Source organism: Triturus cristatus, chromosome 3_2, assembly GCF_964204655.1.
Source record: "Triturus cristatus chromosome 3_2, aTriCri1.1, whole genome shotgun sequence".
NCBI lineage: Eukaryota > Metazoa > Chordata > Amphibia > Caudata > Salamandridae > Triturus > Triturus cristatus.
The window spans coordinates 771,940,005-771,965,178 of record NC_140584.1 but is presented as its reverse complement, the minus strand read 5'-3'; the positions used below and the strand labels follow the sequence as shown (position 1 = coordinate 771,965,178).

Here is a 25,174-nt window from a genome sequence, read left to right as displayed (position 1 = left end):
CTCCTTCACATGCTTTAAAGGAGGTTTTCACTGCCCTACCAGGCCCTGCCCTTGCCCTGCTAAATGATTCTCTATCTCAGGGCTGTGTACCTAAATCTTTCAGAGAGGCTACTGTGATCTCCCTTTTGAAGAAACTGGGAGCTGACACCCAGATACTTTCGAACTATCAACCTATTTCCTTGGTTCCATATCTGGCTAAGATGTTGGAGTCCCATGTGGCAAAGTGTCTGTCCAATTTTCTGTAACAAACTTTCTTTATCCACACCAAGCGGGCTTTCGCCCTGCCCACTCCACAGAGTCAGTCATTACTGCAGTAATGGACTCCCTACTGGAGAAAGCTGATAAGAGTATTCCTCAGGCCGTGGTGCTGTTAGATTTATCCGCAGCTTTTGACACGGTCGACCATGGTATCCTGTTGGACCGTGTCAAGGAAGCAGGCATCCAGAGGCCAGCCTTAAGCTGGATATGTTCCTTTTTGGAGGATCGCTTCCAGGCTGTTCGCCTGGCCCAGTTTATGGCTCCCGTGTGGGGTGCCACAGGGATCTTCGCTCTCCCCACTTTCATTTAACCTATATCTCCTCCCATTGATCAAGTCATTGAAGGAAAGAAAAATGGTTACTTTCAATTATGCTGATGATCTGCAGCTGCTCTTCACCATCGATAATTCACCCCATTCAGTCTCGGGTTTTCAGTCAACCATGCGGTTCATCAGTCCCTGGATGGACAGAAATCATCTAAAACTAAACCCAGGAAAGACTGAATTAATCCTGACAGGTGGCAGCCAGAGATTCTGGGACTCCCACTATTGGCTAGGAGACCTGGGACCCCCTCCCGCCCCTTCTTCATCTTCCAAGTGCCTTGGAGGTATAATATCCAATGACCTGTCTCTAAAAACGCATGTGGGATCTATTATCTCTTCTTGTGCCTACCAGCTGCGTAAAATCAGAAAGATGAGTAGATTGCTGACCCAAGCCGCGCTGGTACAGGTTGTAATGGCTATGGTTTTCTAGTGCCTAGATTATTCTAATGCAAGCTACCTTGGATTACCAGCTGGTTTTATGAAACGACTGTAGATAGTCCAAAACCAGGCAGCTAGACTGATCTACCGGCAACCTAGGTGGCATCATGTTTCCCACCTTTTGAAGGAATTGCACTGGTTCCCCATGCCCCAACGCTGTGTATTTAAGATTGGTTGCCTGGTATTCAAGTCATTGCACGGTCAGGGTCCTGGATTCATAGACAGTCTCATTTCCAGATACAGTCCCTCACGGAACCTTCGCTCGGCCCACCTCCAGCTACTGTCAATACCTACCTTTAAGTTAAAGCGAGAAGGAGGAACCAGGTTTGCAACCCTGGCACCTAATTTATGGAATTCGATCCCTTAAAACTTGGTTGTACATTCAAGCTTACAATTGAACTGTCAAACCTTCCGGCACTTCCTAGATCCAGCGCCAAGAAACCAACCGGTGAACGAGCGCTTTACAAAACACTACTAACATAACATAACCTAGCACAGGGGCTCTTCTAAATAGGACGATTGCACGCAGCCATCTCCCAGCTCCGGGAGACCCAAAACTCCTCAGCCAACACCCCACCCCAGAGAGTTTGGTGGTGCAGGCCTCTACGTCCCAAGGCGTGTGCCCTTCCACCCTTCCGGATAGGGAATCCAAGAGGCTGGATTCATTCAGGAAGAAGTCGTTTTCTTCCTCCAGTCTGGCATTGTGGTCGGTGAACACCGCATGCTTATCGGGCTGTTTCTCCCATTGCCTTTGGTAGACGTTTGTGCGAGTGCTGCCACAAGTCCCAAAGGAGGCCTGGGCTGTGCTGTCCCAAGCTGTCAAGGATGGGAGAGATGCAGTAAAATTCACCATACGGTGTGGCCGTGATACGACCGATTTGCTAGGCAGATCGATTTCAACGACGGTGGCCTTGAGGCGCCACACCTGCCTTCTAACAACTGGATTCTCGGGCTATGTCCAAGCCAATTTGATGGACATGCCCTTTGATGGAACCCACCTTTTTTGGGGAAAAGGCAGATTCGGCCCTGGTCAGATTCAAAGACTCTCGAGCTACGGCCAGATCGTTGGGCCTCTCCTCCGCCCACCGTGGCCAGTCTTCCTTTCGCCCCTTTCGTGGCAACGGAAAGGGTTTACAGCCACATCAGGCCTGAGGGGTGCTTGCAATACCGTCTTTGCTGCACATTTTGCTGCTATTTTTAAAAACGATTTGCTACTCCTTTTAAGCTAATTTTACTGGTCCTCTGTTTATTTTATTTTGCATTGTATGAATTTGACTGTGGGGGCTTTGGGGGCATTACCTAGATCGGGGAGTCCGGACCGGCAGCCACTTCCGGATTTCCTATCCATTCGACATCTAGAGACGCCATTTTAGCTCAGTGCGCACTCTAGTTGTCAGGGAGGATTTCCTATAATAATACGTGTTGCCAGGATGCGCAGCGGATGCACGGATTGGGCACGCCTAAGGCAAGCCCATCTGCGACCCGGATGCGGCCAGCTCCAGCTACGCTGCCCGATCTTGCTCTCAGCATGAGTTTTCTCGAACATATAGTCGAAATAACTTGCTGTTGCTTCGCCCACGTCCCTGCTTCCCTTCACATGGGTGGGAGGCTTCATCCCATACCCTCACGGTTTTTCAGAATTGTGACTATCGTTTGGGGCTAGGTCTGGATGGTTGTCCCCAGTCTAGTATCGCGCTCATGGAGTAAGAAGGGGTCCTTCATTCGGGCAGCACTGATTAATACCCGCTCTTTGAGGAAACACCATCAGAATATCTTTGACCTTCTCTCAGATAACCCGATCGATCTTCTCTTTATTACCGAGACCTGGTTGAATGAATTTTCAAACCCGATAGTGGAGATGTCCATCCCAGAGGGATTTAAGATCGTCCGTGCTGACTGTCGAAATGGTAGAGGTGGCGGGGTAGCAGTCATTTATAGGGATAATTGGGTTTTTCATCATAGTGAGGCATTGCAGCTGGGTGAGGGTGAAATCCTGGTCTTTAGTATCTGCATCTTTTCTTAATCCACGCTGGGGGTAACTCTGGCCTATGGGCCCGTGCCCGGTAGGGACCTTCCTCAAAGCATTGGACGACGCAATTGTCCCCAGCACCCTACAGTTCTCCCACTATCTCCTTCTCGGGGACCTTAATATTCATCTAGACCCAAATGATTTAGAGCCAACTCTGGAGTTTTTGGATTCACATAGCCTTGCTCAGCTCACTCAGTGGGTTAAATTACCTACCGACTGTGGTGGTCATATATTTGACCCCATCTGTTCTAACTTCCCCATTATGATCGAAGACCCACTCCCGGTGTCCTGGTCCGACCACTTCCTGTCTTATATTCCCTGGGCCCTTGAGGGCATTAATCCCATGGCTCAGATCAGACACGGGCCTGCCTCCACCAAAATTGATCCTCTGGCTTTTAGCCATGCCTTGGCAGAGTCAAGGCCAGTTTGTCCTACTGATTTAGAGGGACCCCTGGCTAGCTTCTCTGGATGGATCATGCAGGTAGTAGATCCTCTCTCCCCTCCTTCGCTGCATAGACGAGCCAGGGAATCTCCCTCTAAACCTTGGTTCTCATCTGAACTCAAAGTACTGAAGCAGCAATGTAAAAAAAATTGAACGCTGGTAGCGGAAAGACTACTGCCCGCTAGCAAAGTTGACACTTAGGGCAGTCCAGAAAATGTATTATACTACCATAGCACAGGCTAAAGGCCTTTATTATGTGGATCACATTAATTTTGCAAGAAATAATTCTAAGGACATTTTTTCTATTGTTCAGAGCTTCCTGGCTCCTATAGCTGAGTCTGATAGGCTTCCTGCTTCGGACGCCTGGTGCGAGAAACTTTCCAACTTTTTCATTAATAAGATTCGCTCTATACAGACAACGTTCACTAATCGGTGCCAGGATACTGCTGTATCGGCGCCCTTAGAGGCTTTACCTGTTTCATCTCCCTCATTAGCGGCTTTTACTCATGTTAATTTATCGGATTCACTTAAGATTCTTATGGCCCTGAAATCAGGCTCTCTATCTGACCCCTGTGCTGCTTGGCTTTTGGCCTCAGTAGAGGAGACAGTCAACCCTGAAGTCAACAGGCTCATCAACTTGTCCCTTCACGAGGCTCTTGTCCCGGCAGCGTGAAAACAGGTGAAGATTTTGCCACTCTTTAAAAAAACATTATTGGACCCACTAGACCCAGGGAGCTATTGTCCTATTGCCCCCCTACCTAGTGTGGCCAAAATATGTGAGAAGGCTGTTTATAAACAACTTACTGATTATATTGAAAGCTCAGGCTTACTCCATCCCGCCCAATCTGGGTTCAGAGCCTCGCATAGCAAGGAGTCTGCTTTAGCTGATGTCTCTGAAGCTATCCGGGATTGCATGGACGCTGGCGGAAGGGCTGTTCTTATTTGCTAAATCTTTCAGCAGCGTTCAATACGGTCCCTCATTCTCTGCTTTTGGCCTGCTTAACGGGCATAGGCATTTTAGGTACTGCCTGGGGTTGGCTGAAATCCTTTCTGGAGGGTCGTACGCAGCAGGTTGGCTCCCCCCGTTTGCATCCTCGCCTCAGTTGGTGTCCACTGGAGTGCCGCAGGGGTCTTCCTTCAGCCCCCTGCTCTTTAACATTTTCGTCACTCCCCTGGTTCAGCTGGCGGAGGATCTTGGAGCCAAGATTTCGGCATATGCCAAAGACACCCATCTTTTGTTCACTTGGGGCAAATCTGAGTATTCCACTTTAGTGGCGAAAAACTGTTTAACAGCTGTCTTTCACTGGCTTGCTACGGCACAGCTTAATTGTAATGAAGACAAATCGGAAATCCTCCTCTACGGGAATTCCCTCCCCCCCTCCCCCCAGTTTAGCTAAACACTTTGGCCACCTGGTTATCCCCTGCCATCTACTTCTGGTCAACCCGTTAAGAATCTGGGAGTCTGGTTTGAAGAGAACTTAACTTTTTTGACCCAGATCGAGAAGCTCGCTGGGAGCTGCTTTGGAATTCTTACATCCCTTCGGAAATGTCTCCTGCTTCTTCTCAGGGCTACTAAGGAAATGGTTACTCTGGCGCTGATACTGACATTGATTACACCAATGCTTTGTACATCGGCTTACCAGGCTACATTCTTAACAAATTGCAGGTTGTCCAGAATGCAGCGGCTAGGCTTCTTTATAATATCCCAATCAGAAACAGTGTTATACAACATTTGCGCACACTTCGCTGTCTGCCTGTCGCCAAGCGAGTTACGTTTAAGGCTCTGGACTTGGCGCACCACTCCCTGTTCTCAAAGAACCTGTTCCAAATCCTTTTGGACAGGCTAAAGAAATTTTGCCGTTCATGGTCAGGTGACATTTACTCCGTCTGTTTCAACATTTTTTGATAACTTTTTAGGTTTTCTGGTTCCTTCAGTTGCAGGACATAAATGGTTATGCAGCAGATTTTGAAGATAATGCACAACAATAATGCAGGCCAGTGGTGTTTGAACAGATTGAGGGAAATATGGTCCAATATTTTGCTGCTGTCACCAAGTGAAGTGCATAATGGAGAATCATTTTATTTAAATTAGAGAGGCTTTGTATAAACCTCATTGTTTTCCAGGAATGGTTTTATATTTGGTATGAGCTAAATAGAGACCTCATTTAGGTCAGTTTGAAAAGAGTAACAAAAACAGCATTAGTGCGCATGTTTCTTTGAAGCAAATAGAGTAATTTAATTAAATCATTGGATCCTCTTAATGTTTGAAGTTTGTCATAATTAAATACCATACTGAAATGAGACTGGTCTTTCCTGAAATTGGAATTGATTTAAAACAACACTTCGAAACAAAACTGTCTGATATTAAACAATACTTTTCATTTCGATGTTTCTCAACAGAGTTTTCAGATGCCAATGCAAAATTCTACTGCCGAATTTATTATGCAGAGGAGTTCCACCGGATGCGTGAAGTGATTCTGGGAAGCAGTGAAGAGGACTTTATCCGCTCTCTAGCCCACTGTGTGCCCTGGCAGGCAAGGGGCGGGAAGTCAGGGGCGGCTTTTTATGCCACAGAAGGTAATTGACCATGATGCTTCCCTTCTAGCTACATTTCAAAGCTTTTTTTGTAAACTTGTAATACTAGGGAAGGTAGTGTTAGGAACGCAGGAAGATTTTGCATTTGACTAAAGATCTTTTCAATCAGCACAGGCTCCAGTTCAAATGTATCCATGGGTTCATTTGTGAATTTAAGGTTTTTTGCATTTGATTACTTTCAGCGACCTACTTAAAAATGTGTGTTACACTCTCCTTCCGTCTTTCCAAAAGCATGGTGTATACAGAATTTTGACAAAAATAGCTGCCCATCTGGAATTCTTATTCAAGTGACAATGTTCATGGGGCTTCAGCCAGCCCGAGATTGACTGCTGTGGTCCCTCAAGAGTACAATTGCCGCACATTAGAAAGGCACTGTTATTTGGAAAATATGCTTAGAGGGCAGCGGAAAATCCATCCGTGTTGTTTTGCTGCAATTTACTTTATTTCTGATGCGTATTTCTTCCTGTAGAATGCTCACCTTTTGTAATCCTTTGAGTCTCCAGACTGGATCTGGAAAAACACTGCAAACTCCATCATGGCTCCGCCCCACCCCAGCCATGACAATACAGAATTGCATAGAGGCACCAACTCTGTTCCTTTCTTTTACGTGCACTTTGACACATATCTGGATTCTGAGCCCTATTACTACCAATTTTGTTGAGTTACAGAACAAATACTACACAAATACATTTATCCTGGCAGTGTTGCAGGGATATGGCCACAGAAGACTACAGGCTTCAAACTGGGTAGGGAGCAGATGTTCTGCACAGATCCGCATGCTGTCTATGTTATCTGAGGGCCAAAATGACTTCAAGTCCTATAGCAAATTCTCTCTGTACCTGGACATGTTGAGGAGGTGGGGATTCAAAATTTCCATCCACAGATTCAAGAAACAAGGCTAGTCACTCTCCATTTTGCCCTTTTTGGGTAAATCTAAATATAAGGATTTAATGAATAGCACAAGAAACACAACTGAGACGCCTCGACTACCAAGTGCTCCTGTGTAAGGTGAGGTCACCAAATCTGTGTCTACTGGACCCAACTCCAGCTTAGTCTTTCTCCTCAGCATGCATTCAGCTGCTTGAAAAAATATGCCCGAGTTCCTCCGGCTGTCTTTGTATCCGTATCACGTTGTAGCCTCCAAAGAGGCCATGCTGCAGAAATTCAATATAACTCTGCCTTTTACCAGGGTTCCAAGTTGGATCTGCTCACTACCATTCATTACATCAATCTTGTCACATTTCTGCTTCTCAGGGCATAGATAAAATAGGAAAAATGAAGTCACCATCAGGGTCTACCAAATATATGCTGCTCAGTGTAATTTCTGTGGTGGCATGGAGCCTTTATGAAATATGAAATATTAAATAATATGAAATACCAGTATTTGTAAAGCGCACAGCTACCTCCGAAATGGTGTCCCGGCGCTGGGGGCCCTCGGGAAGATTAAGCGAGCTATTGCCCAGAGTCACATGGTACTGGGCTGATGGTGCCGGGGATCGAACCGTGAACCCTGTAGTCCGGAGTCAGGCACCCTGGCTGCTGCACCACACCTCTTCCATGGTGATGGTGGTTGATGGTGCCACCTACCAGCAATCCCAAATGTAAGTAAGATAATCTGCCGATGGATACATCTGCCAGTGGATTTCTCACCTTGTGAATATCCCCTGCGCCAGCAACATTCGGAAACTTTTGTAGCAGTCCACGCCGATGAGGTCGAAGACGACGTCACAGAGACACGACTCCGCTCGCGACTCCACTGACGTCACCGGCTCCATAAGAAGACCTCGTCGGCGTGATGACGTCAATTCCCTTTTTTCCGCGCCGTCGACGCCAACGGATTTCGGGAATCTCTATCTGTAGCTTCACTGTTACTTTGGTTTTTTTCTACTACTTCTCTTTGTCTTCTTATGTGAAAATGTCGACAAAGAAGTCAGGATTCAAACCCTGTCGTGAATGTGGGAAGCATATGTCCATTACGGATCCACATGACGACTGCGTATGGTGCCTGTCATCGGACCATCCATGATGTAGAGGGATGTTCTTGCTGCCCCAAGATGAGTTCCAAGGCTCTCAAGGAGAGGGAAGCAAAGCTCGTCATCGCGAGGATGAAGAAAGAGAAGAGAGGCCGGAGAAAGTCGAGGACGAGGTCAAGATCGAGGTCGGCGTCGAAGTCGACTTCGGGGCATGCTTCCAAATCCAGGCACAAGAAGAAGAGGAGGCATTCCTCTCGGCGTCACTCGGATAAGAGTACGGCTCCGAGTTCGAAGTCGCCCACTCGACGCCTTAAGGACTTTGTATCTCCCTCACCCATTCTGAATTCATCTGTTGGCCTGTCTTCACCTGTGGCTTCACCGGAACATGCTCCGGCTCCATCTCCGACGCCGGTCCCATCTCCGGCTCTGGCTTCATCCCCGGCTCCGGTTGAGGAGCTTCCAGTTCCTGGTGAGCCTTCGGCCCTTGCAGATTCCACCGCCAGCGCCGGTTGGCCCGAGTCCGGTGATGCCCGAACAGTATCCTGTACTAAAGAAGCCATCAGCCGACCCCACCGACCTCAAGAACTACCGCCCCATCTCGCTGCTCCCGTTCCCTGCAAAAGTCATCGAGAAGACCGTCAACAAGCAGCTGGCCGCCTTCCTCGAGACAAACGGATCCCTCGACCTCTCGCAGTCTGGCTTCCGAGCCAACCACAGCACCAAGACCGCCCTGATCGCAGCCACCGATGACATCCGAGCACTGCTTGACAACGGAGAAACAGTGGCCCTCATCCTCCTAGACCTCTCCGCGGCCTTCGACACTGTCTGCCACCGTACTCTAGTGCAGCGACTCAACAACGTCGGAATCCAGGAGAAGGCACTGGAATGGATCATCTCCTTCCTCGCCGGAAGGACACAGAGAGTCCGCCTCCCCCCGTTCAGATCTGATGCCACTGAAGTCATCTGCGGCGTTCCTCAAGGGTCCTCGCTCAGTCCAACCCTCTTCAACGTCTACATGAGCACCCTCGCAGACATCGCACGCCAGCACAACCTCAACATCATCTCCTACGCCGACGACACCCAGCTGATCCTCTCCCTCACCAACGACCCCACCACCGCCAGAGCCAACCTTCACGAAGGGATGAAAGAGGTAGCCGAATGGATGAAGAACAGTCGCCTGAAACTGAACTCGGATAAGACGGAAGTCCTCATCCTGGGATCCTCACCCTCCGCCTGGGACGACTCCTCGTGGCCCCCCGCCCTAGGCAACGCACCCCAACCAACAGACCACACACGCAACCTGGGCTTCATCCTGGACTCCTCCCTCTCCATGACCAGACAAGTCAACGCCGTCTCCTCGTCGTGCTTCAACATCCTGCGCATGCTACGTAAGATCTTCCGGTGGATCCCCACCGAGACCAGGAAGACGGTTACCCAGGCCCTCGTCACCAGCCGGCTGGACTACGGCAACTCCCTCTACGCCGGAACCACCGCCAAACTCCAGAAGAGACTCCAGCGGATCCAGAACGCCTCAGCACGACTCATCCTCGACATCCCCCGTCGCAGCCACATCTCCGGACACCTGAGAGACCTGCACTGGCTCCCGGTCAACAAGAGAATCACCTTCCGTCTCCTCACCCACGCACACAAAGCCCTACACAACCAAGGCCCAGGATACCTCAACAACCGCCTCAACTTCTACGCTCCCAAACGCCAGCTTCGATCGACTGGCCACGCCCTCGCCACCATCCCCCGCATCCGAAGAGCCACCACAGGAGGACGGTCCTTCTCCTACCTCGCCGCCAAGACATGGAACTCCCTCCCGACCCACCTCCGCCAGACCCAGGACCACCTCGCCTTCAGGAAACAACTCAAGACCTGGCTGTTCGAGCAGTAGCGGACCCCCCTCCCCTAGCGCCTTGAGACCCTCTGGGTGAGTAGTGCGCTATACAAATGCATTGATTGATTGATTGATTGATTGATTGATTGTATCCTGCGTTCCCTGGACCAGGTCAGGACCCCACGCATTATCTTAATGCAATGTACGGGGTATTTTCCAGAGCCATGTACCCCTATGGTGCACCTTCGGGTATGGGTCCTATGGCCTTCAGTTTGGGGGTTCCTCAAGCCTATCCTCAGGCCCCCTTCATGCCATTTTTTCCGGCGACGCCGTCTTGGCATCTACCAGCGCCGAGGACGTCGACGCCGCTCCCTTCTTCACTGGCGCCGACTCGACGTCGGCTGCTCCTGTGGATCCACGATCGACGCCGGCACCGGCGCCGTCGGATTCGATCACGGCGCCGCCGACGCCGGTTGTAAGAATCAGGTCTAGGAGGGAGGCTCAGAGAGTGTTGGATGAGCAAAGATACCTAATGGAGGAGGTAGAAGAAGGGAAGCTCATGGAGTCAGATGATGTTTTTGAGGAGTTGAAGGAGGCTATTGTCTCCTGAATGGGAGATTACTCCTCCTTCTGATGCACCTTCAAAGGATGTGGCACCATACCATGCGGTCATAGGAAAAGCAGCTGAACTTTTAGATCTGCAGTTGCCTTCTGCTGAATTCAAGCCGAACATTTTAACAGAGGTGCTGCACTCTCCCACTACTGTTTCTGAGCCTTTACTTCCCTTTAACGAAGCCATCATAGAGCCAGTGATGGAGGCGTGGCGTAAGCCCTTTTCTGCTCCGGCAGTTTCGAAAACCATTGCCAGGAGGTATAGGGCAGCTCCGGGGGACCCAGAATTTGTAACTTCTCACTCGTCTCCTGAGAGTCTGGTGGTTCAGGCAGCATGTTCAAGGAAATCTACAGGTTCGTTTCCCCAGGTCCCGAGTGACAGGGAGGCTAAAAAACTGGATCAGTCGGCCAAGAAGGTCTTTTCTTCGGCCAGCATGGCCCTTAAATCTACAAATGCCACTTGCCTCTTGGGACGCTATATTCATGCGCTCATGGATTCAGCGAAGCAGCTAGCCCCAAAACTATCAGCGGAGGATAGGGTTGGTTTTAATGAGGTCTGTGGTATTCTTGTCTTCTCCTTCTCCCTGCTGCTCAGCCTGTGTGTGTGTGATGTCATCGGAATGTTCGTGGATGCATGGTTTGAAGTGTGGTCAGTTTGAGTGAGATGGGCTGAGCAGCTGGATGCTGCTCCCGGTGGGGCCTTCTTTACCATCCTACTTACTATGAATAAATCTACTTAACTACACCTATGACTCCTGGATTACATTACCAGCCAGAGTACTTTTCCTCAATGTAACAGTGGCGACGATTGGAAGTAAAGAACCACGCGAAAACCTAAGGAACATATTAAACTAAAGGATCTGATGAAACTGCGCCTAAATAGAAGCTAGCTGAGCCTGAAGACAAAGATAATCCACGCCTAGGATGCCCCACCGGTGTCTTTTATAACAGACAGCTTACTAAGGTACGTTTTGGGGCGTTGGACATTGTGTGGTTGAATGTTTTGATCAGCCTACATCAGCTTACCTTTTAAAAGTTTCAGGCATTTAAAATATGTCGATGTGAAGACAACCATCCTGTGTGTGCCTACCTACAAATAACATTGGGCTCTTGAAAGGAACTGACTGTTTTCACTTTGAAACCCCCAACATTTACAAGTAGTGAAGAATTTTTGAAATATTATGATCGGGGGTAAAATTTTCGAACCAGATGCACCCTGATGGAAATATAATATGCAGACCTCTGTGTCAACTTGTGAGACACAATTTGAAGCCGTTAAACTGCAGTCTGCGTTTATTACCCTGATGTCAATGTGATAAACGGACCTCTGTGTGAACTTGTGTGGTCAAACTGCAGTCTGCGGTAATTTGAAGTTTCACATGTAAACAAAGATCAGTTTGTGTGAGCCCCGATGTTGTGTGCTCAAATTCCAAGGATTTGTGTCATTTACGAAGAAATATTGTCCTAATTGCCATGACATCGTCTCAACCGCACCATTTGAATCTCTAATGGCAGTTACCTGTGGAGCGAGCCCTGTCACGCGTGCAGTCTACCGTTCTGCTTTAGGAGCGTGCACCGTCGTCTGTCAAATTGTTAGAATTGTCCACCTGACGTAATTGGTGCAGTCGCCCGTCGACATGCACGTTGCGTGATGACGCTTCTATCAGCCATTTATTTTTCATCTACATTTAAAAAAAAAAAACTTTATTGATCGGAATTCAAGTCACACAGCCTTGAAGACAAGTATCTAGAACTTCATCCGGGGAAAGTTAACGTAATCAGCACCACCTGTGTGTGCCAAACCTTGTGAGCTGCGAAGTATGCCCACTGAACAATCAGTACGGAAATGAGTGCTGCACCGATTTGTCATATTTTCAACCTCAATACTATGCTGCAAAAGAAATTGATTCAATATGTGGCGTTTAAAGAGAAACAGGACAAGGTGTTTTTGTTAAGTTTGGTTTCATTTAGGAGATCGCGATACAATTAACTTATCTATTGTCCTTGTGTGAAACTGTTTAATTATCAAAGTTTTGGCAACACTGCCACCTTGTGGATTTTGGATGGATCCTTCCCAGTTCTGTTTCAACATTTGTTCTAATGGGATTTTATTCAAGCATTTTTTTCCAGAGACGACAACGGTGACTACGTTTTGTTTTTTTAGTTTATTATGTTATGGTACTTACAGTAATGTTTAATGTTAATGATCACCTTATGCTTAAGTTTTTACAGTGATCACCTAATATTTTTGGCATTGGCAATCTCAGCGTTTTACATGTTGAGTATTTTCTGTGTATGCGTGAGAGCAGATGTGTAATAACACTGGCATTGTTTAATATCTTAGTACCATGATGTTCGCGCTTTAATTGGTTAGCGTGGACATTTACATTTAACATATCACAATCTTTTATTTGTTTTATTTTGGGGTGCCAGTTATTCTTTAAAGTCTGTCACTTATTTTGTCTAGGCGTGCGTTTCAGGAAGTCATGTATCCTGTGAACGCTGGGGAGTCATGTACCCCTTAAAGTGGTTTGCCTAGGTGTGTGTTTCGAGGGTCAAACACCCTTTTTAAAGTGTATTATATGCTGTCTAGGCGTGCGTTTCAGGAAGTCATGTATCCTGTGAGCGCTGGGGAGTCATGTACCCCTTAAAGTGGTGTGGCCTAGGCATTGGTTTTGAGGGTCAAATACCCTTTTTAAAGTGTATTATGTGTTGACTAGGTGTGCGTTTCAGGAAGTCATGCATCCTGTGAGCGCTGGGGAGTCATGTATCCCCTTAAAGTGTGTGTGGCCTAGGCATTGGTTTCAGGGATTAAATACCCTTTTAAAGTGTTTAAGTTTAGTCTAGGCGTGCGTTTCTAGGAGTCGGGTATCCTGTGAGCGCTGGGGAGTCATGTACCCCTTAAAGTGGTGTGGCCTAGGCATTGGTTTTGAGGGTCAAATACCCTTTTTAAAGTGTGTTATGTGTTGTCTAGGTGTGCGTTTCTGGGAGTCAGATATCCTGTGAGCGCTGGGGTGTCATGTACCCCTTAAAGTGTGTGTTGCCTAGGTGTGCGTTTCAGGGAGTCGTGAACCTTGTGCGCAGTGGGGTCATGTACCCTTTAAAGTGGTGTTGTGTTTTGGCATATGTTTGAATGGTAACTTTAACTTATGTGTTAACCCCATGTTGTGTGTGTTTGGTTTAGAAATTCTGCGTTCCTGTCCTGGTTAATCTGAGGGGCGCCATTCTTTTAGTTTGGGTTTCCTGTTTATCACTTTTTGTGCTGGTCTGGCCAACTGGCATGATTTGTGATATTTTGGATATTTTTGGTTTGGATGAGGGATGGTGGTTAGGTGTTGGTTAGTGTGTCATTCGAACGGTTGAATTCGTTTGGTCATATGTGGTTATACATTGGTTATTGTCGGATGAGTGATTGTGTGAGGTTTTACATTAAAGTGTTGGATTGTATGTCATGTATGGTTTTCATTGGGTTAGTGCCAGTCGAATGGTTGAATTCGTTTGGTCATATGTGGTTATACATTGGTTATTGTCGGATGAGTGATTGCGTGAGGTTTTACATTAAAGTGTTGGATTGTATGTCATGTATGGTTTTCATTGGGTTAGTGCCTCTTTTCATGTTAGTGCAAAATGTGACGTCCTATCTTTCTTTTGAATTGGGTGTGAGAGGTGTCGTCCTATTATCCTTTTGAATTTAGTGGAGTGGTGTTTTGTCATGTGGTGTGATACAATCAATCATACCATTTTAAATTATTCACCATGATTGGAGTTCTTATATTGTGATGTAATGCTATTTCAAAATTTTATGTGAATTTATTCATACATTCTAGTCATTGCTTATTTATAATCCTAGCCTTGTCATCGTCAGGACTTACTGTGATTTTCTCTTGTATCTTTTGTTTTTATTGTTTAAAGGAGGGAGATGTGGTATTCTTGTCTTCTCCTTCTCCCTGCTGCTCAGCCTGTGTGTGTGTGATGTCATCGGAATGTTCGTGGATGCATGGTTTGAAGTGTGGTCAGTTTGAGTGAGATGGGCTGAGCAGCTGGATGCTGCTCCCGGTGGGGCCTTCTTTACCATCCTACTTACTATGAATAAATCTACTTAACTACACCTATGACTCCTGGATTACATTACCAGCCAGAGTACTTTTCCTCAATGTAACAAGGTCCTTTCGGATGCCCAGGCGGCAGCGCGTCAGGTGATAGTGGATTGGACACAGCTGACTCGGTAGCAAGAGTCATGGGATCTTCTGTTGCCACTAGGAGGTGCGCGTGGCTTAAGTCATCTGAGTTTTCCCCTGATGTTCAATCAACGCTGTTGGACTTGCCTTTTGATGGCTCCGGACTCTTTGGCAAGAAGGCGGATGCTACACTTGAACGTTTTAAAGAAAGTAAGGCTACGGCTAAATCTTTGGGCCTTCAATCCCAGTCAAGGGGATCGTTCAAGAGGTACAGGGGTTTCGGAAGGGCAACCTTTCGTACTTACAGGCAGCCCCAGCAGCAACAGCAGCAACAGCAGCAGAGCACTCTGTATAAGGGGTACAGAGGCAGAATCAGGGTTCGCACTTGTGGCCGGCAGCTCTCCTCCTCCTCCTCTTCCTCAGCCCCTACCACCACCGCAAAGCAGCACTAGATCCACCATTCTGGATCATGTTGGTCCTGTGGGGGGCCGGCTTACCCATTTTCTACAAGATTGGGAATTGGTTACTACAGACCTTTGGGTTCTAGATCTTGTAGAAAATGGGTATGCCCTTCCCTTTCGGGAATTTCCTCCAAATTACCCTCCTTGCCAAGGGGCTTGCTCAGAGAACCACCGTCTTCTCCTACAGGAGGATGTCCTAAAGTTACTAGATAAAGGTGCGATAGAGGTGGTTCCAGAGCAGGAGTGGGGTCAGGGATGCTACTCCCGGTATTTTCTGATTCCGAAAAAGGACGGCAGATTGCGTCCGATATTGGACCTCAGGATCTTGAATCTTTATCTGAAGCAAGAGAAGTTCAAGATGCTCACCCTTGCGCAGGTTCTTCAAGCGCTGAATCAGGAGGACTGGATGGTGTCGATCGACTTGCAGGATGCGTATTTTCACATCCCCATCCTGAAGTCGCACAGGAAGTATCTCTGGTTTACGGTAGGGTCGCAACATTATCAGTTTGCGGTCCTTCTGTTTGGTCTTAATACTGCACCTCGAGTCTTCACGAAGGTGATGGCGGTGGTGGCAGCCCATCTCAGAAGGTCGGGGATTTCAGTTTTCCCCTATCTGGACGACTGGCTGATCAAAGCGGAGTCGCCACAGAAGGTGCTTCATCATCTGCAGGATACAACTCAGCTGTTGTACAAATTGGGTGTCTCAATAAACGTGCCCAAATCTCACCTGGTGCCCTCTCAGCGCAACCTGTTCATAGGGGCGGTACTCTACACTACTGTGTGTCGGGCATTCCAACCTCCACAGAGGATTCTCGACATACAGGAATTGATTCCTTTATTTTACAATGGAGCGGTCGTTCCAGTCCTGAAGGTCCTTCGCCTGCTCGGTCTGTTTGCTTCCTGCATTCTGTTGGTCAACCATGCACGCTGGCACATGAGGGCGCTCCAGTGGTGCCTCCACAGGCAGTGGTATCAGCACAAAGGAGATCTCAGGGAGTCTGTGAGGATCTCTAGAGAAGCTGCGGCGGATCTGTCTTGGTGGAGTGTGGAGGGCAATCTGTCTCAAGGAAAGCCCTTCCATCTACCTTCATCGGTGGCCACAGTAATAACGGATGCATCCACTTTAGGGTGGGGTGCTCATCTGGGGGATCTGGAGATCAAGGGTCTTTGGTCTCCAGAGGAAAGGTTGCTTCACATCAACCTTCTGGAGTTGCGGGCGATACGTTTGGCGCTCAAGGCCTTTCTCCCTTCCCTTCGTGGTCAGTCGGTTCAAGTCCTGACGGACATCACTACAGCGATGTGGTATGTCAACAAGCAGGGAGGAGTGGGGTCGCATTGTCTCTGCAGAGAGGCTCTGCGTCTCTGGTCCTGGGCTCAGGATCATCAGATTTGTCTGATGGCATATCTGGCCGGGGTTCTGAACGTACGTGCAGACAGTCTCAGTCGGCAGTTCTCTGCCAACCACGAGTGGAGGCTTCATCCGGAGGTGGTTCGTCACGTCTTTCGGATGTGGGGAACTCCTCGGGTGGACCTGTTTGCCGCTCACGAGAAAGCTCACTGCCCGTCTTTCTGCAGTCTCCAGTATCCGTTGCAGGGGGCTTTGGGGGACGTGTTTCAGTTGAGATGGGACTCACGTCTCCTTTACGCGTTTCCTCCCATACCCTTGATTCCTCGGGTTCTGAGGAAGATTCGCCAAGACTGGGCCCAAGTCCTATTGATCGCCCCGGATTGGCCAAGAAGGGTGTGGTATACAGATCTTCTCCACCTCTCCTCGTGCCCTCCGCTCTGTTTCCCTCTGAGGGCAGACCTCCTCTCACAGTCAAAGGGCAGGTTCTACACCCCCACCTCCAGAGCTTACACCTTCATGCCTGGAGATTGAACGGGGCAACCTGAATTCTTTCTCTCTCCCGCCAGATGTGGTAGATGTAATTTTGTCTGCCAGACGTCATTCCACTAAATCTATCTATTCCTATAGGTGGTCTAAATTTGTTCTCTGTTGTGGAGAGAAGTCAATTGATCCTTTGAGGGCTCGTTTATTCTGCAGTTTGCCCTTTCTCTTGCTCAGCAAGGCTTTGCTGTGGCCACTGTAAAGGGGTACTTGTCGGCTTTCCTTTGTTTGCCGGATCAGCCGTCCTTGTTCAAATCGCCTGTTGTTTTACGATTTCTGAAAGGCCTTACAAACAAGTTTCCTCCTACTCCTTTTATTGTGCCTCAATGGGACTTAAATCTTGTCTTAACTTATCTGATGGGTTCTCCCTTCGAGCCCTTACACAAGTGTCCCTTGAGACTGCTGTCTTTCAAGACGGTTTTTCTCATTGTGATCACCTCGGGAAAGAGGGTAATTGAGCTTCAAGCTCTGAGTTCAAAACCCCCGTTCTTGGCCATTCATGCTGAAAGAATGGTACTCAGGCCCAGGGCTGCTTTTCTGCCAAAGGTGGTAACTCCTTTCCATCTGGGGCAATCCATTACCCTCCCTACCTTCTATCCTCCCCCTCACACTTCCAAGGAGGAGGAGAGACTTCACCGCTTGGACCCTAAGAGGGCGGTGAGCTTCTACCTTGACAGGACAAAAGACTTTTGGGTTGATGACCAGCTCTTCGTGGTCTTTGTTGGCTGCAGGAAAGGCAGAGCGGTGCACAAGTGCACCCTTTCCAGATGGATTGTCTTGTGTATCAAGATATGCTACTCTTTGGCTGGTAAGGAACCTCCAGAGGGTTTAAGGGCTCATTCCACTAGAGCTAAGTCTTCCACTTCTGCTTTGTCTAGAGGTGTTCCTGTGGAGGACATTTGTAGGGCGGCAACTTGGGCCTCCCTTCACACTTTCGCAAAGCATTACTGCTTAGACACCGAGGTGAGGAGGGACGGACACTTTGCTCGTTCCGTCCTTCAGGACTTTCTGGTATAGAATGGTGGACACCCTCCTCCGGGAGTGGGGACTGCTTTGGGAATCTATTCACAAGGTGAGGAATCCACTGGCAGATGTATCCATCAGAAGAACAAGTTACTTACCTTCGGTAACGCTTTTTCTGGTGGATACAGTATCTGCCTGTGGATTCCTCACTGACCCACCCGCCTCCCCGTTGTCCACCCTTGTATACCTACAGTTCTAATAATGGTGTTTCAAAGTGTATTTGTTACTGTCAAAGGCATTGTGTTATTTCTTTTGCCTTTCTATTTATTTCCACACTGGGTGTGTTGATTTGTATATAATGTACTGTGTATGCTGTGTATATATTGTTGTCAGTCCGTCTGTGTGCCTCGAAGGCACTGAAAAAAGGGCGGAACTGACGTCATCACGCCGACAAGGTCTTCTTATGGAGCCGGTGACGTCAGTGGAGTCGCGAGCGGAGCCGTGTCTCTGTGGCGTCGTCTTCGACCTTATCGGCGTGGACTGCTACAAAAGTTTCCGAATGTTGCTGGCGCAGGGGATATTCACAAGGTGAGGAATCCACAGGCAGATACTGTATCCACCAGAAATAGCGTTACCGAAGGTAAGTAACTTGTTCTTTACTACCCGTGACAACAAGTCCTCAAGTTCCACTAGTTTATGTAGCAGAATTCAGAAGAGTCATACAACCTTAATTTTTACATATATTTCCCTGTTATTTACAGTTATCTTATTACAGCCACTTTTTATTGTTGAGTTGTGCTGTTTTTAAGTTTATCCTTGAAATCGTTTCTTGTTTGTACAGTGCTCTTCCATCCTGACCTTACTTTTTGGGGTGGAGTGCTAAAAACAGAGGATTAGAACTTGAGTGGTCTGTTGGTAACAGCTATTTTTTGCCAGTTCTTTTAATGAAATGTGAGGAGTCACCTTTACATGACTGTACTGATTAATTCTTCTTCCAAATTAAGTGTGTGGAATTGACGTCCATTTTACAACTAGTAAAGGTTTAGAGTTGTTTGGGTTCTGCTGATGTGTATAGTTTTCCATTATTGAATTAGGATTTTGAGTTAAAAAAGTAATTTCATGTTGGCATATTGTCATGATATTCTCTTTTGGGCTCTCAAAATATTACCATATTAAACATACAACATTTTTATTTAACAGATAAGCCACTATTTTGCTATCTTACTTATAGTGCTCAGTATGCTATGCTTCCGATGGTGGCTCGCTTCAATTATGGTTATTGGAGAATAATGAAAGCGAAGCTTTCCAATAGTGATTGCAGTGCATAAAATGTAATGACCAGATAAACCCTAACATGCTCCATCTCTTTCATGCTGACGTAGACTTTAATCTTTGCTACACAGTTAATCATCACATTCGTCCAAAATACAACCAATGCACTGCTGCGCCAATTGCCAACCCATTATACAATAGCTGCACTACTTTAAAAATAGCATCTTTTATACTACAAAAAGGAAACACTAATTTTGCAGTTCATAAAAACTGTATATTATTGTAAGACTCAAATTTTAATTTTCAGACATTTCCACATGAAGATAGTGTCTTCTTCAGGAGTGTATGCTAAGATTTCAGCTGTTTTTCATCATTGATGATGCCTAGGTTTCATTTCAACCAGAAAATGTAATTTGCTCGTTCAGTTGCCCATAAACAGCCTACAACTCACTAAATTCAGTTTCTAATTTGTGTTACTAAAACTAGGAATTGACTTGCTAAAGCATTTTGCTCCATGGTTGACACATATCTTAATATTAATGTCACTACCAGAACGTTTGAAGTAAAATACCAGTGAATGTTAACATTGCTGAATTGCTTGTGTTGAACCAAACATCATTTATGTATGCGTGTAAATAATCTGTTTTGCTTTTATAGATGACCGGTTCATTTTGAAGCAGATGCCCCGTCTCGAAGTTCAGTCCTTCCTTGATTTCGCTCCTCACTACTTCACATACATCACTAACGCAGTTCAGATGAAGGTATGGGCTTTGTCCCTTGTATGATTTGATGTTGAATGCCTGACTTCAGAGTTAGTCATCGAATTTGTTCGATTTTTTTTTTTAAATAAACCTAACCTGTGTCAGAAAAGGTTTAAGAATATTATGCATAAAATGTAAAGCTTAACTTGTTGAAATATGGAATTATGTGAGGATTTTCAATTTTGTAAGAAATGTGGACGATTAAGGAAAGTCAATGATTAAATGGGTTTTTAAGTATTGTTCAATTTGTAAATATGTACATTAATCGCCTAGACAGCCTGGATTTTTGGGCCAAGTAGGTTGCGTGTATGTAATTTGATTGGAAACTTCTAATCAAAGATTTCTCACCTTGATAATATTCTCCGCTGCCAGACTAGATCCAAAAGATTCCACAGCAGTGCCCCTGTGTGCCGCTAGTTCGTGCATGCGGCTCTACATTGGCTTGGTTCTGCCCTGGAAGTGTTAGAGTGGAGCCACATATAAATGCCACCCCTGCATGCACACATCAGTTCCTTTCTCCCTTTTTTGTCAGTTGACGATTTTCTGCAAATTAATTTCCAGTGTACTCCAAATCTTGCGAAAAATGTTCCATCACGCATCTTAAGGTGATCTGGGACCCCGAAGCGAAGCAGTAATTTGCCAAACATCATAAGAAGTTATGAACCTCCTGTAAGTCCCGCTCCCAGTTGAGGGCACTGGCCCATTCATGCTTCCAAGGCCACATCTGTGATAGTTGTTTTTTGGTTAAGCTTTGTGAAAAGTTGGCCTGATACATGATGTCACTAGTTCTAGTGTACACCTTGTATCAGTCCAAACAACCCTTATGGTGATTGGTTGTAAAGTCAACCTTATAGACCAGCTATCCTAGTGGTAGCATGGACAAGAGCAGTCTTAGGCTAAACTCTGTATGGCATGTGAAGCCAGCTGATATACCATTTGCAATCCCTTGAATACCAAATGAAAGGACACCACAACAGATATATTATAAAAATAGAATGTATTTATTCTAGTCAAAATACCCTCAGCACTCTTTATGAGATTCGAGGTAAGTACAACACAGTCTTTTTTAAGCATACATAAGTCACACAGGTAAGTAATACAGTTAGGCCCTAGGGGCCACGCAAACCATATACTAAGGAAGTGGTATAAGGACCACTGTCACAAACACAGGTTAGGCCTAGGGAATCGCTGGGGCTACACTATCCTATCAGTTGCTAGGCAGTGGGAGGCCCACGGGATTCAGGTGCAGAGTGGAAACACTCACGCATAATGCGTTAAAGTCGATAGAAATAGTAGTATTTAGAAATTAAGAGTTTTAGGACTCTTCGGAAGGAACTAGGAGTTAGAGACTTGGAAACTAGACACTAGGATAGTCAATACCCTTGAGAGCACCGGAGTACTCAAGTTACCTAGCCCACGGGCTGCGGGTGCATAGGTGTGAACTTGCGTCGGGTTTCGTCGTCGACGCCTATGGATGCCTGAAGAAAGATGCTGACAGGCAGTCAGTGAAGAGTGTCCGGTGGATTCCAAGGATGGAATCAAGAAGGAGGATACCTGCAAGCAGAGGGGACAGAGTCTAGGTCACCAGCCAGGAGCCGGGAAGGAACCAGGAAGGAACCAGGCGATGTCGTGAAGATGCAGGTGAAGAGGTGAAGCTTGTCGCAGCAGCCACGGGTACCAGGAGGCGTCGAGGACGACCTGAACCAGGAGTCGAGCTGTCCCATGCGGGCTCTTGCTGTCGGCGATGTCGAGTTGGGACACAACAAGCCTTGGCAAGCGCAACCCACGCAGAATGAAGGATTCGCTTCTGTTGCAGACCAGGAAGGCCTGAGGTGCTTCTCTTTTGCAGGGAAGCAAGTGCCAGTCTGGAGGAGCCAAACCAGCGGTGGAAAGTTACAGGTTCGTCGTCGCAAAGGTCACTAGCCAACGGGCAAGCAACCGGACAGACGCGTCGAGCAGGAGAATGCAGAAGGGCCCCACGCAGAACTCGTGGAGTGTGGAGGGCTGATCTTCGGTGCAGATGGTGCTCGGGGTTGGGGCTTCTCAATCCCCAGAGCACAACTTCGAGGATGCCTCAGAAGCTGCGCTGGAAGCAAGTCGCCAATTTTCCCAGGTAGCCGGTCCCACGTCTCTCGTCGCCTCCACGGATCTCAGCTTTGCTGTGGATGTGGATCAGGGTCGGAGAAGTCTGAAAGTCAAGGCGCTAGTCGGGCTCTGCAGTCGGTTCCTCGTAGAACATTGAGCAAAGCAAACGGCAGGTCGCTTGATGGTGCCTGTTTGCACAGGGTGGTCACTCCTTGGCCACAAGGGAGATTCTTCAGTCTTCTTCCGTAGTCGAATGTCGAAGGTCCAGAGTTTCTGTTCAAGTTTCAGTTATCAGGATAATCCAAAGTCCTAGGGACTCAGCTCCCACTCTTATACTAATCTGGGGGGCTGGGTTACCTGCTAGGTCCCTCCTATGGGTGGGACCAGGGAGGGGGGTGGTTACACCCCCTTCCCTTTGTCCAGTTTCGCGCCAGGACTGGGGCTGGAGTGCCCCATCACCGGTTTGAACTGAACTATGCATGGGACACCTTGTGTGCCCCAGGTAGTGTCTCGTTTCTTTCATCCCTCCCTGCCCCAATACACTAAGGCCTGTCTAGGGTGGTGCTAGCACCTCCCAAGGCAGGAAACCTATTGTCCAAGCGTCCCTCGCTGGAAGGACTCCCAGCAGCAGGAGGTCAGACTTGTGTCTGTGGCAGCAGCATCCATTTTGTGATGCTGGGGCTCTGGTTAACTTTAACCGGGTAGTAGGTCTTCAACATGTCTTCTCCCTCTAGAAGGGAGGAATACTATCCTCATCGCCAGAAATGGTGTGGGGGTAGTATTCCAAAGTGTTAGACACCTTACACGACATGTTTTGATAAAGCCAAACCATAGTTACCATAACCGCGAGGATTATAAGGCACTTTAAGAGTATATGGTAGGCTATATCATAGAACAGCTATAAGGACATGGTTCCGAAAGCTGCAGACAGGCTCAGCTCATGCTAGAGCACCATCTCACATGTTACCAAGCACTCTTCCTTAAGTATTGTTAAGGCCTGCCATAGGAGTGACTGATAGGTTACCCATGTGTCTATATATAAGGTAGGTATAGGAATACTACACCTAAGCAAGGGGTGATTACACGACCTTGCCCCAGCTGAGTGATCAGCCAGTTGTGTCATAATGGAAGGCCAGCCAGGGGTGGCATAATACATGCTGCAGCCCCTGGTAGGCCTAGGGTACACCTATGCCCTGGGTACCTAAGGTACACTGTACAGGGCCCAAAAAGGTGATCCTTACCAATTGGGTTATGTACCTAAAGTACATAGTGTGAATTTAGAGAGAGAACAGCTGGGCTGTGGGTCTGATTAGCAGGCCCACAGCCACATCTAAGTCGAAAACCAGTGAAGCAAAAGCAAAAAGTGGGGGTGAACATAGAAAGCAGACCCTACTCTCCTACAAGCTTGTCCTGTAAGTCGAAGCAGGACTCTACCCAGTCCCTCCACTTTCTGTCTAAAGAGAAGTCTCAAGGGCCTCAAAGTGCCAATCCATCTTGCTTCCAATACCCAATTGGGGAGCCATTTTCACACCTGGTGCTGATTGCATCCCGAATTCCCCAGGCAATCAGCGATGTCGCAGCATATCTAAGCATTTGAGGAGACCATACTGCATACTTTTAGCACTCTTCTGGCTCTCTGACTTTGGGCTCCTGAAATAATCACAAGTGGCCTCCAGCTTGGTTAATGCTGACAAATCTGTCCTCAGTGCCGTCTTGAGTCCCTAGAACCCGTCTCGGGTTTTGCACTGATTCCAGTACCAATATTCATTGAGGGATCGTGACCTACACCTGTCTGCCTTTCAATTATGCTGGTCCTAACCTAGCTGGTGCCAGAACAGGATCCGATTCCGACGTTTAACCCCAAGCCGAATCCTTCTCAACCCCTGCCAAGGTCGTGCCCCGACTCCTTTCCAGTGCACATGATGCTTGTACAGTGTGCCTCATATAATACACTCCCACTACTGTGGAGCCGTCCTTGGAGGCTCTATCATATTGTAGATGCTGATTCAAATCAGAGTTTGCCAACAGTTGGAGATTACAGTGGTGATTTACGCCAAAATTATGATGATGACCCTTTATACATGGACTTATAAGTGGCCAATGTTTGATACTTCTGATGATACAAGTCTGATTTCACCCCTTGAATCTCCAACAAGAAAGAGTCATTTCTTTGCTATTGTAAGTAGACATTCAGCTGAGGCCCTGTTACTTCAACTGCCTTCTGCTGAAGTCAAGAGAAATGTCCTTACTGAAATTATGCACCCTGGACCAGCTTCATCTGAGCTCTTACTTCCATTCATTGAAACCCTAGCTGACACTCTTATGGCCATTCAGTGCATGTAGGAAGTAGGCTTTTTATGTAGTGCACGAAAATGCAGTACACTATGTAGAAAGTCCAGATGCCCCATATTGGCTTACTGGGCTTAAATAAACAATCCAAAAGTCTCTCTTTTTGGTAGTGTGTGTGAGCAGTTTAGGCTTATCAGAGGGTAGGGTTAAGCATTTTTTGCCCACATGGAGAATAAATAAGACATTAAGACAATAAATGAGACACACACTCAAGAAGAAACCCAAGACCAATTTAGAAAAATAACACAGATTTTTATATAATTTCACAAACCAAGATCATTGGAATCAGGTAAGTACTTTAGACGTCAATTATTACAGTAAAAACTGTAGAAACGACAGCTGTCAGATTTAAGGCATGAGCCTAGAACGCAGTAATGTTATCCTATGGGAGAAACATTCACTGCATAGGTACACTTACAGACACCTTACAGTACTGTTCTTCTAGACTTAAGGTAAGTAGGAAGTAAGGTCCCAGAAAGCACCAGCAGTTCAGGTTTACCTGCCCTGATGTGTCCGTGTGCACAGGTGCTGTACGCAGTGGTAGCCTCAAACGCTACATGCTGAAGTCAATGGGAAAAGTACCTGTAAGAAAAAGTCTGCAAGTGAGGACTGAGGAACCAGTCTGGCAGAACCAAGGGGAGTAGGGGGGTTCGGAGGTTTGGCTCTTGAGGGTCTCAGAACCACGAAGACACAGTTGGTTAATTTAAG

The 25,174-nt window shown here is 47.2% G+C and overlaps 1 protein-coding gene across 3 annotated transcripts in view; it reads left to right on the top strand.

Annotated features, from left to right (window-relative positions):
* Positions 1-25,174, top strand: part of PIKFYVE (phosphoinositide kinase, FYVE-type zinc finger containing) — a 2,037,960-nt gene that overhangs the window by 1,622,709 nt on the left and 390,077 nt on the right. For all 3 annotated transcript variants that reach the window (XM_085648834.1, XM_085648836.1, XM_085648835.1), the window contains 2 exons: positions 5,890-6,066; positions 19,929-20,032. In XM_085648834.1, the coding sequence (XP_085504960.1) occupies positions 5,890-6,066; positions 19,929-20,032 (281 nt within the window). The remainder of the gene's footprint in view (positions 1-5,889; positions 6,067-19,928; positions 20,033-25,174) is intronic.